The 20,591-nt window shown below is 38.8% G+C and overlaps 1 protein-coding gene and 1 pseudogene across 1 annotated transcript in view; both read left to right on the forward strand.

Annotated features, from left to right (window-relative positions):
- Positions 1-2,210: 2,210 nt before the first annotated feature.
- Positions 2,211-2,511, forward strand: LOC143680473 (large ribosomal subunit protein mL63-like; annotated as a pseudogene).
- Positions 2,512-10,742: 8,231 nt separating this feature from the next.
- The window catches only part of CPB2 (carboxypeptidase B2), an 80,221-nt gene continuing 70,372 nt past the window's right edge, over positions 10,743-20,591 (forward strand). The window contains exon 1 of the mRNA XM_077158265.1: positions 10,743-10,875. Within this exon, the coding sequence (XP_077014380.1) occupies positions 10,802-10,875 (74 nt within the window). The 5' untranslated portion in view covers positions 10,743-10,801. The remainder of the gene's footprint in view (positions 10,876-20,591) is intronic.

The raw sequence follows: 20,591 nt of genomic DNA on the forward strand, positions 1-20,591 counted from the left end.
TATATAGTGAGTTGCATTATAGGAGAGGAGCGCTGAGCTTGGGGAATCCACCTCTTCTAAATGAAGATGAAAGCAAGCCTGCTCATTGACCCAGAGGGAGACACCAGATCATCACCCAAGGTTGCTCACAACAGACACAACTCAGAGAAGTGGTCTGGGTAAAGCAGGTTAGAACCCTGCTTCTTGGCACATACAGTAGGATATGTAGGAGTGAAAGAGGCGTGTGGAAGAGTGTCTCCCCAAAAGATTTAGAATAAGCTTGTTGATTTCTGTGAAAATGACTGCTGAGATTTTTTATTGATATGGTATTGAATCAATAGAAGAATTTGGGAAGAATTGGCTTCCTAACAAAATTGAGCCTTTCAATCCATGAAAATGGTATATCTCTACGTTTACATAAGTCTTGTAAATTTCTCATAGCAAAGTTTTTATTCTGCACACATCTTGAAAATTTTATCCTTGAAGCCTTCGCACTTTTGGATGATATTTTAATTTTTATTTTCAATTGAGCATTGATAGTATATAGAAATACAACTAATTTTTGTATGCTGATCTTTTCTCTTGAAAGCTTGCTAAACTAATTTATTAGTTCTAGTGACATTCCTTGGGATGCTCTATGAAGATTATAACATTATCTGTGAATAAAAGACAGATTTACTGCTTTCTTTCTAGTCTATATACCTTGTGTTTCCTTTTCTTGCCACTTTGCACTAAAAATCTCCAATACAACGTGGAATAGAATAGGTAAGAGTGGGGTATTCTAACTTTGTTAGCAATCTTACTGAGAAAGAATTCAGTCTTTTACCATTAATCAGCATGTTAGTTGTAGGTTTTTTACAGATGCCATCTTCCAGATTGAGGAACTTCCCTACTATTCCTGGTTTGTTGAAAAATTTTATCCTTAATGACCACTGAATTTTGTCAAATCTTTTTTCTTTATATGGATCTTTTATTCTCTTTTGAAACTTTTTTTCTCATATGGATTTTTAAATTTAGTATCTTGACATGATGAATTACATTAATTAAGTTTTGAATGTTGAACCAATCTTGTATTCTTGGGATAAGCCCTACTTGGTCATGATATATTATTCTTTTGGTATATTGCTGGTTCAAATTTGCTCAAATTTTGTTAAATATTTTTGCATTTGCATATATGAAGACATTTGTTTGTAGTTTTCTTCCTCATGATGTGTTTGGTTTTTGTATCACAGTACTATAAGCCTCATCAAATGAGCTGAGAAGTGTTCCCTCTACTTCTAATTTGGGGAAGAGAGTATGTAGAATTGATATTTCTTCCTTAAATGTCTGGTAAAATTCACTGGTGAAGTCATCTGACTTATAATTTTATATGAGAGGAATCCTTTAACTATGAATTCAGTGACCTTGATAGGTCAGGGCCTTTCAGATTATTTATTGTACCTTGAGTGAGCTTTGAGAATTCATGTCTTTCCAGGAACTTTTCCATCATCTAGGTTATTAAATTTATGGGCATAAGCTATTCATAATATCCCTTGACAGTTTGTTTGTTTGTTTGCTTTACATGGACGAGCACTACCAATCGAACCCAGGTCTCTGGGATGGCAGGTGAGAATTCTGTGACTGAGCCACCATCACACCGCCCCCTGACTGTATTTTAGTGAATGTTGGAAGGTCCTTCTTTCGGTCCTAATAGTAGTAATTCTGTCTTCTTTTATTCTTGATCAGTCTGGTTATAGAGCTATCAATATATTGATAGGTGTAGCATGGGGCATTTTTAGGGCAGTATCTGTATGATACTTGTAAGGGTGAATACATGATATTGTGCATTTGTCAAAACCCTTAGAACTATAAAACCCAGTGAGTAAATTCTAATGTAAACTATGACTTTATTTAATAATAATGAACTAATATTAAAGACTATTTATAGAATGGGGAAACATAATTGTGAACTATGTATCTGATAAGGGTTTAATATCCAGAATATTAAAAAGAACTGCAACAACTCAAAAACAAATACTCAATTTAAAAATGGGCAAAAGGATTTGAATAGACATTTCTCCAATAAAGATATGCAAATGACCAAAAAGCACATGAAAAGATGCTCAACATCTTGGGCCATCAAGGAAAAGCAAATCAAAACCACAGTGAAAGCTGCGATTGGTGAAACTACGTGGAAGCTGCCGTAGGAAAATGGCTGGCAGCGCTCGGCTCTGGGGAACAACGCTGGCACCATGTTCCTGGCCGCGCTCTGACACCGCAGTCGGATTCCTGGACGCCAGCGGATCGGAAAGCACCGGCGGCTGCAGACCGCGTCTTCCTGTGCCAAGCAGAACGTGATCCTTCGCATGGAGATCGAAGCAGAGAGCCACTACCGGCCGAGCATGCCCTGGCGCACTGCCCAGCAGGACGACCGCCCCCCCTGTGGGCTACAGGATGCAGGTCTTCGAGGCCATAAAGGAAGCCAGCATTTCCAAGTTTCCCTCGCACAGATTTGTTGTAGACCAGCTCAGCCATCTCAGTGTCCTAGCCTGAGCCAACCACCATCATGTTTACAGATGACCTCTATCAAGAGGGTTGACTTCTCTTCACCTGGTCCTGGAAAGGAAGAACTACTCCGTGTAAAAAAATGGAAGCCCTTGGAACATACTCTATTCATAGAGTATACACTATGATATTGTGTTCTTTAGATAGACTAATGCCAGGAGTTTCCTGGGTCACAGATGCTAGAAAACAAGAGGAAAGTTGCAATAAAGTTACAAATTATGCTTAAAAAAACACACACACTGAGATAGCTCTTCACACATATACTAGGATGGCTATGATTGAAAAAAACAGAAAATAATAAATGCTGTTGAGGGTCTGGAGTAATAGGAACTCTTACAATTGCTGGTGGCACTGTTGAATGGTGGAGTCACGGTGACAAACACTTCGTCAGTTCTTCCGAAAATTAAAAATATAATTAGCATGGGAATCAGCAATCTCAACGTCTAGGTATATACTCGATATACCCAAAAGAATTGAAAGCAGGGACTCGAACAGATATTTGTCCACCAATGTTTATTGCAACTTTATCCACAATGGCCAAAATGTGGAAGCAAACCAAGTGTCCATTAATGGATGAAAGAATAAACGATATGTGGTCTATCCATATAATGGAATATTATTCAACCTCAAGAAAGAATGAAGTTCTGATGCACACTACAACATAGAGGGACCATGTGGGGTAAAATAAGCCAGACACATAGAGGCAAACATTGTATCATCTTGTTTATATGAAGTGCCTAGAAGAATCAGACTTCATGGAGGCAGATGGTAGTGTATAGTTTATCAGAAGTGGGGTTTCGGGAGGTTAGCAGGAGGGGGCGGTGGATGGGGAATTTTAGCTTTATAGCGTAATGAGTGAATAGTTTCTGTTTGAGGACATGAAAAAGGAGGGGTCATAGATGTCAGTGATGGTAACAGATATAGTGAGCATAATTAATGCTAGTGAACTGAAAGTGTGGCAAAAACGGTAAATTTTGTGCTCTATGTTGGTTATTGAAATTAAAAGTTTAAAAGCAATGTATTAATATTGGTTCATCAATTGTAACAAAAAATATTTATAATAGGAAGAAACTTTGGAGAGATTGTTATGTAGGGATTTTCTGTACTTTCTACACAATTTTTCTATAAATTGAAAGCTTCTCTTAAAAAAAAGTCTATTTAAACAAACGAACAAACAAAATACAGGAAAACAAGCTCTAATAGTCAGAGTTCTCTAGAGAAACAGAACCAACAGGGGTTATCTGTAAATATGAGATTTATAAAAGTACTCACACAACTGTGGGAATGGAAGAGTACAAAATCTGTAGGGCAGGCTAGAAGCTGGCAATTCCAATGAAGTGTCTGGATGAACTCCGCAGGAGAGGCTCACTGGCTGAAGAAGCAGTGAAAAAGTCTCTCTTCACCTGTAAAAGCCTTCAATTGATTGGATCATCTTGTTGATAGGAGACGTGCTTTAATTGATCACAGATGAAATCGGCCACAAATGCAATCAACTGACTGATGATTTAATACACCAGCCTTCCAGTTTATCAACCAGCCATGAACTGACCTTGCAGCAATGGTCAGACCAGTGCTTTCCTGACCAGACAACTGGGCATCATCACTTGGCCAAGTTGATACCGGAATCTACCCATCACACAAGGAAAAAGATAGAGCAAGCAAAATTACATATCCACCAAAAGTCTTGTACACGTATGATCAGGCAGTGTTATTCATAATAGACAAAAACTGAAAATTGTCAGATGTTATACTCAAAAAGTGGTATACTACTCAACAATAAAAAGGAAGGAATTATTGATATACACAGCAGCACAAAAGAGTATTTTAAAAAGTTATCTTGAGTAAAAGAAACCTGACACAGAGTGTATATACTGTATAATTCCATGGAGTTCTAAAATAGGCAAAACAAATCTATGGTGATAAATATCAGAAGAGTGACTACTGTGGTAGAGGGAATTTGGCAGGGATATGATGGAAATTTCTGTACCTTGATAGGGTGCGTGGGTTGTGCAAGTAAAGTTATTTTTCAAAACTGATCAGAAGGTACAATTAGGATCTACACATTTCATGTACAAACCTTAATTTTTAAAAATACTCCCACTTCTTGAAGAGGCAGCCAATTCAATGCCTTTGTTTCAGTTTGCTAAAGCTGCTGGAATGCAATATACCAGAAATGGATCAGCTTTTATAAAGGGGATTTATTAAGTTATAAGTTTACAATTCTAAGGCCTCAAAAATGCCCAAACTAAGGCATCCAGAGAAAGATGCCTTGGTTCTGAAGAAAGGCCAATGTCTATTGCATGGGGAGGCACATGGCTGGTGTCTGCTGGTACTTGTTCCCAGTTCATTGCTTCCAACTTCTGATTCTAGTGGCTTCTCTGAGGCAAAACTCAGGGTTTTATCTCTTAACTTAGCATACCCCAGGGCTGGAGATTACTTCTCTTCAGGTGCTGGCTATTTCTATTAGACCTTGCTTAGCACCCAGGCTTTATCTGTCTTAATCTCCAAATGTCCGTGTCTGGGTCAGTTCCAAACTCTTTATATTTTGATGAGCTCTCTGAAAGACTCCATGAAATTAATTAAGACCCACTTCGAATGGGAAGAGTCATTTCTCCATCTAATCAGATGGTTCCACCCACAATTTAATGGGCCACATCTCCATGTAAGTAATCTAATAAAAATAAAAAGGTCACACCCACAATTGGGTGTGTCACATCTCCATGGAAACAACCTGTTCAAGAGGTTCCCACCATACAATACTGGATCAGGATTAAAAGAACATGGCTTTTCTGGGATGCATAACAGTTTCAAACCAGCACAAGCATCAAAAATAAAGATAATCAAAAGTCATCAAACAAAAAAGACAACTAACCTGCAAGGGACCAACAACTAACCCATCAATACTTTCCTACCTGACAATAGATGCCAAAAGACAATGGCGGACCTGTCAAATGAAAATACTGCATTCAGTTAAAGCAATATTTGAAAAGGAGGGCATGAATGAAGTTATATTGTTAGATCTAAAGAGATAATAGAAATTGCCACCAAAAGATCTTCACTAGAGGAACTTTTAAAAGATTGCTTCAAGTTGAGGACCCACACAGCATCAAGTTAGTGGAGTGAGATACTTCAGGGTTCTGTCCCACCACAGCAGCCTTGAACGACCATCAAGAATTTGCACAAACATATTGAGCTCCAGTAAACAGTGAAAGGCAAAGTAGCAAGGTGAGCAGTGAATCAAAAGAAAGGCTACTTAAAAGTGGTAGGATCTTGTGGCACCCTGGCTGGCCCCTCTCCCACTCATCCCTGGCTTGGCACAGAGCCCACCCGTACTCCCGTTCCAGTTCCAGAGGGAACAGCATAACCTTTGTGCACATACTGGGAGCCTGCATATCTGGCCCAATCTGTCTGGTGATGGCCTGAGGGATTTGCCATCCTAGAACCAGAAACTCCGGTGGGATTCCAATCATCAAGTGGCTGCCTGCAGCAAGGTATTTCTGGCTGTAGGATATACAGCACACTGCCTGAACCCTGAGGAAATTGTTTTCTAGGGAAGAGAGGACATTCTTATCCATGCAAACAGAGGATTCCCAGGGCCACATGCATATGCCCAGGTCAATCAGCAAAGACTGGAAAACGTACTTTCTTTCCTCCTCCTCCTTCTCCTCTGCATCTTCCTCATTTTTTTTTCTTCTTCTCCGTCTATTTCTTCTTTTGGTTAGCTCTTCACATTCAAGAAAAACTCTGTTATAGAAAAACTAGCTGTATACAAGCTTAATGAACAGATGCCTCAGAGTCTAAATTCCAGTGATAACACACTAAAATATCAAAATGCACAAGTTTCAACAAAAGAGTACAAGACATAAAAAGAAATAGGGAATGATGGCTATGGCAAAAGAGAAGATTAAAGCATTAGAAAGCATCAATGAGGAGGAGGCTCTGACCTGGGACATACCAGCCAAAGACTTTTAAAAAATGGTCCTAAGTGTGCTCAAAGAGCCAAAGGAAAACATGGTCAAAAACTAAAGGAAATCAGAGAAAACATAAATGAACACAAAGAGAATATTAATAGAGAGAAGAAAATTAACAATTTGAAGATCACAGTCTGAAGACCACAGTTACAGAAATTAAAAATTTAATAGCAGATTGGAGCTGGAAGAAGAAAGAATCAGTGAACTTGGAGATAAGACAATTAAGATCATCCAGTCTCAAGAGCAGAAAGAAGAATGAAAAAAAGTGAACAGAGCCTAAGGAACTCATTAGATACCTCATGCATACCAATATACACATTGTGAAAGTCCCCAAAAAAAAGCAAGAAAGAGAAAAGGGGGCGAAGAGAAGGTTTAAAGAGATAATGGCTGAAAACTTCCCTAATTTAATGAAAGACATGAATATACAGATCCAAGATGCTCGACAAACTCCAAAAATCATTAACCCAAATAAATCCACACTGCAGCATATTATAATCAAACTGTCCAGTGCCAAAGATAATGAGAGAAACATGTCACATACAAGGGAGCCTCAATAAGACTGAGCACCAATTTCTCATCAGAAACTATAGAGACAAGTAGGCAATGGGAGGACATATTTAAATTGCTGAGAGCAAAAAATTGTCAAGCAAGAATTCTATATCCAGTAAAACTGTCTTTCAAAATTGAGAGATGATTAAGACATTATCAGATAAATGAAAACTGAGGAAATTTGTCACCAATAGACAAGAAATGCTAAAGTAGTTTGAAAGGAGAGGAAAAGACAGTAGACAATAGATAAAAGATCAGAACTGTATGAAACTATATGAAGAAATTATTATCTCTAGTAAGGATAATGACAGGAGTAAATATAAGTACCAGCACTGCTTTATTTTGAGTTTGTACTTCCACTTTTTACTTCCTACAGTACCTAAAAGCCAAATGGATAACATGTAATAAGATATCAGTGGTTTATGTATAAACATGTAATTTGTGACAAAAGTTATTTAAAGGTGTGGGGAGGGAAAGGTATAGGAGCATAATTTGTGTATACTAATGAAGTTGTTGATAAAACAAATGAGATTTTTACAGATTTAGAATGTTAAATTTAAGCCCAATGGTTACTACAAAGAAAATATCAGAGAATATGAAAGCTCATAGAGACAGAAATTAGAGTACAAGTCACCAAAGTTGGGGGGTAGGGTGAATTGGGAGTTAATGTAAAATGAGTGCAGGGCTTCTGCTCAGAGAGATGGGTAAATTTTAGTAAAGGAAGGTGGTAAGGGTACACCAACATAATGATTGACCCCACTGAATGGTGTGCTTGGGAGTGGTTGAGATGGGAAGTTTATGTTGTAAATACAGTCCCTCAACTAAAAAAAAAGAAAAGAAACAGCAACCAAAGAAACAGTGACAATTAAAGGCAACATGTGGCCCTGGATGGGATCTAAAAATGGAGGAGAGAAGGTTCAAAAGGGCGTGTATAGAGCATGTGAAAAAATTGGAATATAGATTGCATATTATATATTGTGTATATATTTTTCTTTCTTCTCTTACAATGTTTTATATTAATTCTAAATTTCTTGAACTTGATAACTGTAATTCAGATGGATACATAGTGAATATTCTTGTTCTTGGGAAAGGTACATGGCAGTAGTAAGTATTAAGGAGCACGATATATGCAAACTATATTCAAGTGTTCAGAAATAGATTGAGAGACAATCAGGCAGACAGACTGATAGATAAATGGAGATATAGATGGATTGATAAGCTGATGAATAGATAGAATGATAACACCAATGTGGCAAAATTTTAAAATTGGTGGATCTGGGTACCTAGGAGAATAGGAGTATGTTGGAGTTTTCTGTATGAACTTTGTCTTATTTTTGTCCAGGTATGTTTGAAAGTATTTGAAAAAGTATTTAAAAAATAAAGAGCTTAAAATTAAAAAATAATAATAAAAGGAGATCAGGGCAAAAAAAAATTATTGCTTTTGCAAGAAGAAATCTAAACTTAGGGAGGAAACCTAGGACACAAGAAAAAACTTGTGAGCACATTTGATAAAAGTTGTGTTGTAGTTTCCCAGCTGCTAAAATAAATACCATACAATGGGTTGGCTTCATGCCAGGAATTTATTGGCTCAAAGTTTCAGAGGCTAGAAGGCTTGCTTGCACACAGGGTTGGTACCCTCTGACTGCCCGCCAGTCTTTGAGGTTCTGTGTCATTTCCATCACATAGCAATGCACATGGTGGCATCTTTTCCTTTCTTCTCTGGGTTCTGTTGACTTCTGGCTTCTGGTTACTCCTCAAGGTTTCTCTCTCTGTGGCTTTTTTTTTTTTTTTTTTTTACATGGGCAGGCACTGGGAATCGAACCCGAGTCCTCGGGCATGGCAGGCAAGCACTCTTACCTGCTGAGCCACCGTGGCCCGCCCTGTGGCCTTCTTTATAAGGCCTCCTGTAAATGATTAAGACCCAACCTGACTCAGTTGGGCCAAGTCTTAAATGAAGTAACTTCATCAAAAGTTTCTATTTACAAAGGTTTACACCCATAGATTAAGATTAAGAACATGTTTTTCTGGGGTAAATAACTCCAAACCACCATAACTTGTCAGTAATTTTTTATTAACTATTGACTGTTTCTAAGTTACTATGTTTCTTACAAAGGTAAAAGTCACTTGGGTTAGTTTTTTCCCTCTCTTCTTCAGTTTGGTTACGCTGTTCATTTGCAGTACAGTTAAGCTCATTTGTTTTTGTTTGTATTCATTGTATTCATTTCACTTGTCTGTTTTGAGTATGTGAAAAGTAAACATGGTTCTAAAATTCAGAATTATTCAAAAAGGTGCACTCAAAGAGATGTGGCTCCCCGCATCTCTTCTACCCTGCTTTTAAAAATTATTTGTTTTTATTGGAGAAGCTGTGAGTTCGCAGAACAAAACATGCATAAAATTCAGTATTCCTGTATACCACCCTATTATTAACACCTTGCGATGGTGTGGTACATTTGTCACAATTGATGAAATCACATTTTTATAACTGTACTATCAACTATAGCCAAAGATTTAACTTTGTGCTGTGCAGTTTCATGGATTTTTTAAATCTGTTCTATTACTATATGTACAACGTAACACTCTGTCTTTTAACCACATTCAGATACACAAACACGCACACACATACGCACGTCAGTGCTGTTAATTACATTTACAACATTGTGTTACCATCACCACTGTCCATTCCTCTCACCTACCCTCTATAAGTAACCAGTCTCATCAATTTCTGGTTTATCTTTCCTGTGCTTCTCTTTCCACAAATGACCAGATACATGTGTATTTTCTTATTCTCTCTTTTGTTTATAGACAAATGGTAACTTCAGTGGAGGTCACATCAGTTCATTATATATGTTTCAATATTTTTGAATCTCAGAGAAAAAGGACTGAAATCTCAACCTCCTCCTTCTCAGAAATCCACTGTGGGGGAGATGGTTTCCCTAGGAACATTCAAATACATTTGCCAATGGGATGTAGGGAAAGGTGTCATGGCTACATTGCTCACAGAGGGTCGATGGGGCTGTGTCCCAGACACGATGTTATACCATGCTATCTCCAGGAAGAAGGCTGCTGGGCTATGTATAGTTAATGGCTACTATGCTGACTTTCCCTAATAATTCACGGTGACCTACATGATATCCATATTGCTCAAAAGAGCTCCCCACCACGTATTATTCCTTCGCTTATCAGTGGCTCTATCATCCCATAGGCAAAGTCAAAATCTATTTGAATGTGATTCTGTAATCCTCTATTAAAGCGCTTCCTCTTATCTTTCATATTATCTACAATTTTGAGAAACTCACCTACTGTGTCTTCCTGTAAGTTGAAAATGTTGAACAAGACAGAGGCAGGGAAGGGCCTTTTTAGTACTTGCCTGGAGACTTTCCTCTGCATGGGCTATGATCCATCAGTCAGTGATACGTGACTAAGGCTTTTCAACAAGCAACACAAGTTCCTGCTATATCACTCTCCTTTTGGTCTTGGCCTCATCATCCTTGAGAAGTTGAATATTTTATAAATATTCTAAACTGAGAAAAATAACTTTAATCATATTTTATTTTTGAGGATTCAGTTGTAAGTAACCACCTAACTAAACAAATGTGTGTTTCTCTTCTGGGTGTTGAAAGGGAAACTACATTGATTGATCCACAGAAACCAGAACACGCCATTACATTTTAACCAATATGTAAAGAAGGCTGTTATGCAATCAACTATCTGGGCACAACTCTTCATAAAATTTTACTTTCAACCAAATCAGTGTTGAGATGAAGCTTTATACCCTCGGAGTCCTTCTAGCCATTGTTCTCTTCCATGAGAAGCATGCCTTCGCGTTTCAGAGGTAAGCAGTAGAAACCTAGACTACGGTGGGCTCTTTTCCCATGTGTTTGTCTTGTGGTGAATCAAGTCAGTGCACCAGGTTGGGGAGCAAAGCAGTGAAGGTTGAAGGCTGACTCTCTAAGAGACTTTCCATGTTGCCCTGACAAATGGATAGATTTCAGTATAATGAGGACCTCCTTAAATCTAAGGGCTGTCTTTTGTATTTTTGGCTCTCGTTTTATTGCCAGGAGAAAGTCTAGAAATGGAGATTTAGGGGCTATGGAAATTTAAGAAATAGATTCTTTTGCAAAAGTTAATTATTTAGATTCTTCTTGTCTTCATATATTAAATATGAATCATTTATTTTCCTCTTGTACTTGGGACATAGGAGGTGAAGAAGGTAAAGGTATTAAATAGGAGGTTTGGATTGTACTTGGTATTCAGTGTCAGATAGGAAAGAAAGCATACTTGTGATCAAAGAATGCATTTGTGGACTGTCTCAGTCTTTGTTGTTTACTCGAGTGTTTCCATTAGGGTTTTCTATGATAAACCACTTAGATAACACAAATGAATGTGTTCTCTAGCTTATATAGTAGGTTAAGTGAATAGTTCCCGGCTGTCTGGAATATTATAATTTAGTAACTAGTCTAGTTTTTAGGCTGTTTTTAAATTAATATTATTTCATTTGGAATTATCTTAATTTATCCCTTTGTTTTCTTCAGTTATACCTTTCTTCTCCAGTTACTCTGAGGCTGATCCCTTTCTCCCTGTTATGACAAAGAGAGCAGGACCCCAAATGGATAAAAATACCAAAAAAGGGGAAAGCCATATTAAAAAATAATAATACACCTTTTCTAATTCATAAATAACCAGAGGACAAAAGCTTAGAAAATAAAGTTTGATCCAGGAGTGCGATGCTGTGTTTGCATGTCATCACTGAACTGACTGTAGTTAATTGATTCCTTTGTGTTCAATATGATTGTCAAATGTCAAGCAACAAATTTCAAGACCAAGTAATGGTTGTTATTGAGTAAGCATGGAGTCAAAGGTGCTAGAATAATTTGACTTCTGCATGTATTTTACTAATAAATCAGATAACCATGATTTCCAAGGCCCTTGCCAGCTCTAGAATCCTATAACTTGGTGACTGGTCTTAATTAAGGCTAAGAAAGGGAAGAAGTAAAGCTGATGTTAATATGTCCATCTTGGATGATACGGGCAGTGGCAATATCACTGACAGCAAGGGGGAAGGGAGGACATGAATTTTATTTAGCACCTCTTTTGTCTCATGCACTGGGCTATGTATTTAGAAATGTTATCTCATTAAATGCTTACAATTCTAGGCTCTAGAAATCCTTAGTTCATTTGTCCAGAGGTGGAAACTGAGCCTTAGGAAAGATAAGCCATTTGCCCAAGATCAAACAGCAAGTTTAGATCTTGGAGTCAAATCCACTTTCAACTCTTTTCATTGTCTCTAAAAAATCTAGAAATTAGGAAGAGATTTAGTCACACTTAGTTAAGAAGAAGACAGTTGGTTTGAAATGCAGCCTGGAAGAGAAGGTGGGGCCAGAAGGCCAGTCTTGGGGTCCTCGCTCAGGGCCCAGGCTAAATGCAGCCCCCTTGCCAGCCCAGCACAAGCATCCTGAGAGCTGTGTGCTGCACAGCATCCCCAGGATAACTCCAGACTGCTGTTTTGGTCATGTCACGAACGAAACCCCATGACCAGATAATCAGTAGCAAACTATACCAAAAGCTTCACCATGTCTCTTCAAAATAAGTTAGCATATAGCTATTTAGTGGAATTAAAGACAATGTAAATAAAGGGGAAGGAAAATTTAGTGTCACAAATTCTAGGTTTTGAACAGAGGAAATATTTTTTAAATGTGTGATAAGAATTTCCAAATGCATAGGTTTAATTCGTATGTTTTGCTCCAGCATACACTCTGAAATCTATGTTTCAAGAAAAGTATGATAATATGATTATATTTTAACTAAATAGTACCATTTCAAAAAATATTTAATATGTTACGTGTATTGTTAGTTTCCCTGTGTTTTGGGGGTTGGGAGCTGGAACTTTATGGGGAGATGCATGTCTGATTCTTCGTTCCCATCCTTTCACTAAAAATGACATTACAAACTCTTCTTTCTTTGAGCAAAAAGAATTGTTTTTTTATCAAATTTTCTGAATGCTGCTTTTCCTGGAACAGCCTATTACTGAAGCTAAGAGGGAAATCTTATTTCATTCAGGGTGACAGGCTTTGATGAATTACTTCTAAGGGCAAGAATTTAAACCCTTCTGAAAAGAGCTGGCATTCTGGCTCTTCCCTAAAGCTGTTCTTTGTTATTGTTTTCTTGTCGTGATCATTTCCCTAATAACGGTTTGTATTCAGACAATCTCTTAGTGGCTGATTTATAGGTGCATTTTGATAAACTTAATCAGTGGAATGCCCTGGAACAACAACAAAAAAGTTTTCAAGCATAACTACCATATGTTGAAGAGAAAGGCAGCCCAAAAAACTTATGTCTCCATATTCACTTGCTTTTAGAAGCCAAACATCATAAAGGATAAAAATAAAATATCAGCCAGAATCTTGTAAACACCGTCATTAACTGTATTGTGCAATGATTACTAAGTGCAGCCTGTCAGTGAGGTGATTTGGAAAGAGGAGGTGAGAAAAAGCAGGAAGAAAAGAAGGAAAGGAATTGGAGAATGGGGGAGGGTAGAGAATAGAGCACTTCTGAATTATTAACAGTTCACAGAAAGTGTGGCTTTTGTTGACTTCATATACTATCTAGCCACCTGGAAACCAGCTTATTCTCTTTCACAAAGCTCCTACTGATGTTTTATTTTCTTATCTTAAGAAAGAGCAGGCCAGCAGAGGCCTGAAAACATTGCAATACATGAAACACGACTGCAGCCTTTGGTTCCATTCCATTGTTCAGAGGCGTCTCCAGCTTTTTAAGTTCAGAAATAATCTTTCAGAACCAGGACAAGTGTGACCCTTCCCCTGTAAACCATAGTCAGGACAGACCTTGACCAACTCCATCACATTCTAAGAGAGGAAGGAACAGGGAAAGAGTTGAATAGTTACTAAACGCTCAGGAGCCAGAGCCTGGTTTTTGAACCCAAATTTGTTACTTTGTCGTGTTACCGGCATTGAGTTCCCAGGTTCTCGGCCAGACCGTGGAAAGAATTCAAGGGCACAGCACAGACTGAGTAAGCAAGTAGAAAGTAGATAGAGTACACATGAGAGAAGGATAAGGGGGCCCAGATAAGGGGCCCCAGATGATGAAATTAGAGGTGATCTAATTATTGAGCATGCACAGATTGTTTATATGCTTGGTCACAGAATGTATGAAAGAATATGGTGACTTGCAGGTTAAAGTCTAACCTACTGTGCATGTCAGGTGGGCTCACCTTGGTCCAGTCTTGGTCATCAAGATAACTTTAGATTTGGGGTGGGTTAATTCTGGGCTGATCCAAGACCCTTCATTAATAAACATTAGGGGCTGTCTTTAGTGATTTCAAGACTCTAAAGTCGAAAAACTGGATAACTGGGTACAAATGAAAGTCAATCACAGGTTTTTTACAATCACAGAGGCAGAAGATAAGGGCTATACTATCATTATCAGAGATCAAGGGAGCTGGATTACAATTCAGATATTGTAGGTATTTCCCTCTGTCTATTCCAATATGTCAGAAAGCAAAAAGGAATATTTATATAATGATGGAATAATCAAAATCATCCCTTAAATCCTGATTTCTCAGTTACAATTCTTCCCTTTCATTTGATAATTATTCCTCAAACTTAAGGGACATCTGGGTGATGGCTTTCTAACTGCTTCAAGGCTAAAGAGGGGCACTGCCACCAAGGAGCAAAGGAATGAAGCAAATGAATCTTGGAGATTTGAGCATCTCTGAGTTTCAGAGCTTCTCTGGCATTGGAACAACCCGGAGGTTTCAAATCTATCCTGGAATCACTTTCCCCATTTTTTTCCTGTTCCTTCTCTAGCTGTTCTTTGGAGTAGGGGTGAACTTGACCTATCCTATTCTGCCATCTTCCCGCAAGTCCATCTCAAATGATTGTTTCTCATATACAATAACGTTTTATGTCAGAGGCAGGGTCAAAACACTTCTTTACTTTCCATCTTCCATCACCCTGATACATTTTAGGTAGTGGGGCCATATTTTCCTGGCTTTGCATAGAAAGTTAAGCAAAACTATGGCTTTTCAGCTTTCTCTTAAGTAATCGACAGTCCTTGGGTCACATTAAACTGAAAATGGTCTTAATTCAGAAATTAGAATATCTGGTCTAACCAGGGCATTATTTAGATGTCTCCAGCTTTAAAGAAAAAGACTACCCCCACCCTCTCCAACCTACCTACCTGACTATCTCACTAATCCTTCTTTGGGTTTTAACTCCTGATGGTTTCTTCTTCTTTTTAATTTCTTTTTAATGAGTGGGCTTCATTTAATCTTTTTTTAAAAAAATATTTTTATTGGGATAGCTTCATGCACCATACAGTCCACCCAAAATATACAATCAATGGCTCACAATTTCATCATATAGTTGTGTATTCATCATCATGATAATTTTTAGAACATTTGTATCACTCCAGAGAAAGAAATAAGAAGACAAAACAAAAAAATCCATACATCCCATGCTCCTTACTCCTTCTTCTCATTGACCACTAGTATTGCAATCTACCCATTTTTTTTATGCCTTACCACCCCTTATTATTTATTTATTTATTTTCCTTATTTTTTTTACTCATCTGTCCATGCCCTGGATAAAAAGGGCACCAGACACAAGGTTTTCACAATCACACAGTCACACCTTAAAAGCTTTATAGTTATAAAATCATCTTCAAGAATCAAGGCTACTAGAATACAGTTCAACAGTTTCAGGTACTTCCCTCTAGCCACTCTAATACACCATAAACTAAAAAGGGATAACCATACAATGCATAAAAATAACCTCCAGGATAACCTCTTAACTCTGTTTGAAGTCTCTCGGCCACTGATACTTTCTTTTGACTCCTATTTCTTTCTTCCCCATTTGGTCAAGAGGCTCTCTCAGTCCCATGAAGCCAGGTCCCAGCTCATCCCCTAAAGTCATGTACCTTGTTGCCAGGAAGATTTACACCCCTGGGAGTCACGTTCCATGTAGGGAGGGAGGGCAGTGAGTTCACCAGCCAAGTTGGCTTAGAGAGAAAGGCCCCATCTGAGCAACAAAAGAGGCTCTCTGGGGGTGACTCAGGCATAATTGTAAGTAGGCTTAGCTTCCCCTTTTCAGGAATAAGTTTTGTAGGGGCGAACCCCAAGATTGAGGGCTCAGCCTATTGAATTGGTTGTCCTGAGTGCTTGTGAGAATTTCAGGAATTCCCCAGATGGGGCGGTTTAATATTTCCTCCTTTCTCCCCCTAAGGGGACTTTGTAAATACTTTTTTATTCTCTGCCTAAATTACTCTGGGATGTATCAGGGCATCACACTAACCTGTATAAACCACCAAGAACTCACTCCCTAGTCAAGGTTCCATTTAATCATGGTGTTCAGGTAAACTGATTATACAAGTTAAATTAGATAATGCGCTACCCAAAAAAATTTATTTTGTGCCAAATAGACACCCCTTTCCTTGGTTCCCTGAGGGTTTCTTGAGATTTCCTTGCTAGGGTCCTCTCTCCTGCCATCCCCTGACCAGGAAGAATGCTTCTCACTGTGGGACTTCACTAGTGACTCCATCCTTAACTCCGAGGTATCCAGCATTCACCTCCAGCTTCTTGCTGCTGAGATGCTTCACCTCCCTAGGTGGCCCTCTGAGAGGGCATCAGAATCATAACTACGATATGAAATGTTTCTTCTTTTGTTTTATTTGCTATCTAGCCAACCAGAGATGGGCCATATGCAGGTTTAACTTTCTTAAGAGCAAGCCAGAGACCAGTCCTTGGGCCGCTAAATTTGAGGAGCAGTGTTTTACACACTCTCATTGTCCCTTGGAAGTCATCCTCATTAGGCTGAGATAAGGGAAGAGCACCCAAAATACAACCTCCTTTGGGAGGCGAGGACCCACAGAACTGCGATAGCTTGTTCCCATACATTGTCTTTACAAATCCACTCTCCCTCTCCACACTCTGAACTCTAATCCCTTTTAATAGCCTCTCTTTGACTAAGTAAGGGGGCACAGTGTTGTGAAACTGTATAAGGCTGATCCTCACACAGTTATCTAATCCAGCTGTGTTGGCACTTTGGTCAAAAGCAAAATATGAAGAGTCTGGTTCACCATAATATGAATTTGGATACATACAATTTTTTGTGGTCAATTTTACCCTTATAAATTTACTCTCAACATTTCTTAATTTTTTAAACTTTTTTTAGTTGTATAATATAAAGTACACCCAAAGCAAAAAAAAATTAAAAAGCAATAGTTTTCAAAGCACTCTTCAACAAGTAGTTACAGGACAGATCCCAGAGTTTGCACAGGCTACCATACCATCATCTGAGGTTTTTCCTTCTAGCTGCTACAGAACACTGGAGGCTAGAAGGAATAAATATTTTTTATCATCACAATTGACTTTTGTGAAAAAAACATACATACAGAAAAGCAATAAGTTTCAAACTACATCGCAGCGATTAGTTGTAGAACAAATTTCAGAGTTCAGTGTGGGTTACAATTTCACAATTTTAGGTTTTTATTTCTAGCTGCTCTAAGATACTGGAGACTAAAAGAAATATCAATATAATGATTCAGCAATACTCATTTGTTAAATCCTACCTTCTCTGAATTACTCCACTATCATCTTCACTCTTTCTTCCACTCTTAGGGGTATTTGGGCTATGGCCATTCTAATTTTTTTCATGTTGGAAGGGGCTGTCTATAATATGGAGTAAGGAGATGGGACTGGCTGATGTTCTGGAGAGGCTGGCCCCTCTAGGTTCCAGGACCTATCTGGTCCAGGGACCCATCTGGAGGTTGTAGGTTTCTGGAAAGTTACCCTAGGGCATGGAACCTTTGTAGAATCTTATATATTTCCCTAGGTGTTCTTTGGGATTGGGGATTGGCAAGTTATGGTAGGTAGCAATGTCTAACTGAAGCTTGCATAAGAGTGACCTACAGAGTAGCCTATCGACTCCTTTTGAACTCTCTCAGACACTGATACCTGATTTGATATACTTCTTTCCCCCCTTTTGGTCAGGATGGCATTCCTAACTAATTTTTTTTTTTTTTTGGCATGGGCAGGCACCAGGAATCGAACCTGGGTCTCTGGCATGGCAGGCGAGAACTCTGCCTGCTAAGCCACAGTGGCTGGCCCTCCTAACCAATTTTTAATGTATTTTTTCTCCTTGAGAAAGGAAGACCATTTTCATAACAATCTTTTTCTTCCTCCTTCTATTGACTAACTTTGTTACTTTCCTCTCCTTTAGTTCTTTGTTTTTTCTTTATTTAGTATGGTGTATTCAATTTTTGTTGCTTATCATTTTCATTGTAATAATTTTTCTACCATACTGCCTTGTTGCAAATTTTAAATAAGAATGCAAGAGATGCATAGAGGAAAATGCCTGTGAGGGAAGATTGGAAAGGGAGCCAGAATAGTTGGGGAGAGCTGGAAGACTACAATGCAGTTTTAATCCCTGTGGAGGTGAGAAAGAAGAAAGCAAGACTGGGTAAGGAAAGTCTTAGATTATACTGCAGTTCTAGGAAACTTTTGGCAAACGCCACAGAGTCCTTGAGCTAAAGTTGTCCATCAGAGAGATTCCCCATCTTCCAGGAACGAGACTATTTTAGAAGGTATTCCTACTTCTCTCAGTCATTAGGTGGGAGCAGCCAGTAGGAAATGTAGTCTTTGTGCTCATACAAGCACAGAGTTTAGGGTGCAGCAGCTGGGACCATTCATCAGTTATCATGCAGTTGGACAGCTGAGAGGCATTCTCCTGACTGCCACAATCCTCTACGCACAGGTTAGACAGACCCTCCATTTATGACTGTTGAGGGGGGAGGCACCAGTGCAATAGTAATGGATGACACGTGTGTCTGACCCTGCAGCTCCTTGTGCCTTCTAGCCCCATTTGTGCCAAATCCTAGATGTATCTTGTGATGGATCACTAATGGGTCCATCCAACATTCTGACATGGTGAGTGTATTAGTTCCCTGCTTGCTGCTGTAACGAATTACCAGCAAGAGCAGGTCATGTCCTTCTCACATTCAATTACTCTGACCCCCTCTTCTGTAGGGAGATCTCCCTCTGCCTCATTATTCTGCTTCCCTTTTCCATGTTTAAGCATCTTTGGGATGACATTGGGCCCAGCTGGGTAATCCAGCAATGCCTTACCATTTTAAGATCCTTAATTCCAGCATCCTTGCAAAGTCACTGCTCCCATGTAAAGTAACATATTCACAAGTTGCAGGGATTAGGACATGGAGATCTTTGGGGAAGATCTTTTCTGTCTATCACAGTGATTGGTATTGGTATTGGTGGTTGGTATTGGCCTTGTGAGCATTGATAGCCCATTCTATCTCTACCAGCTCCAGCAGCATGCCAGGAGCTGTTTTTCAAAAGGTGTATATTTCTCCTGGTGGATGTCATGGACTTGTTCTAGGACATTGGTACCTGCACTGTGATTCTCCTATTGGTATTGGCCATAACCTACAATTAGCATATTTTTCTACCACAGATGCCTCTAATGCCATATGGTCTGCCAGGCCACATTGACCAAGTAACAACACTGCACCAGAAAGCAGAGAAAATTTTCTGCTCTCACAAAGCTGGCAGTCTTTCATGTCATCCATTATATGGGTAGAAGCAGTATTTCCAAGTGCTGTATATGCTGCTCCTAGAATCCAAGAGACCTACCAGGTTTTCTTTTTCCTTCTTTGTCATGGAAGGTGTTTTGGTTTGCTAAGTTCCCAGAATGCAATATAAAAAATGGACTGATTTTTAACAATGAGGATTTATTTGTCTACACATTTACCTTTCTAAAGCCAAGAAAATGTCCAATTAAAGCATCAACAGGATGATACCTTCTCTGAAGACAGACTTCTAGCATCTGTGACACCCCTGTTACGTGGAAAGGCACATGACAATGCCTGCTGGTCCCTCTTTCCCGGGTTTTATTGCTTCCAGCTTCTGACTTCAGTGGCTTCTTCTCTCAGTTTCTGTGTGTATGTCCTTATGTCTCTGCTTCTCTGAGCTCTCTGGGCTTTTTCTGTGTAACCTCTTATAAAGGACTCCAATGAGGGGATTAAGACCCACCTTAAATGGGGTGGGTCACATCTCAGTTGAAATAACTTCATCATAAGTTCCTTCCTTCAATAGGTCTTCACCCACAGGAATGGATTAAAAGAACATGGCCTTTTCTGGGGTATGTAACAGCTTCAAATCACCACAGGAAGTATGATATGCAATAATCAGTCCTTTTACTTTGGGAAGGATGTTCCACCCTGATCCAAACCACTATACCCCTAAGTGTTTCCCTGATTTGGCAAGTCCTAAATCTTTAGGATTTATCTCCCATCCTCTGGAACACATGTGTCTGCCAAGGCCTCCAATGAACTTGGCACTTTTTTCTCATGTAGTCCAAAAGTAACATGATGTTATTGATATTGCAGACTGGGATATCTAGACAGCCCAGTTCCCTTTGGGATATATTATTATAGTGGAAAGGTAATTTAAACTGAAACAAGATTGTAAGTATACTGGTATGTACCAAGTAGATGTGCACTGTTTCTAATGCTCTTTCT

The sequence above is a fragment of the Tamandua tetradactyla genome, chromosome 4, assembly GCF_023851605.1.
Source record: "Tamandua tetradactyla isolate mTamTet1 chromosome 4, mTamTet1.pri, whole genome shotgun sequence".
In the NCBI taxonomy this organism is placed as follows: Eukaryota; Metazoa; Chordata; class Mammalia; order Pilosa; family Myrmecophagidae; genus Tamandua; species Tamandua tetradactyla.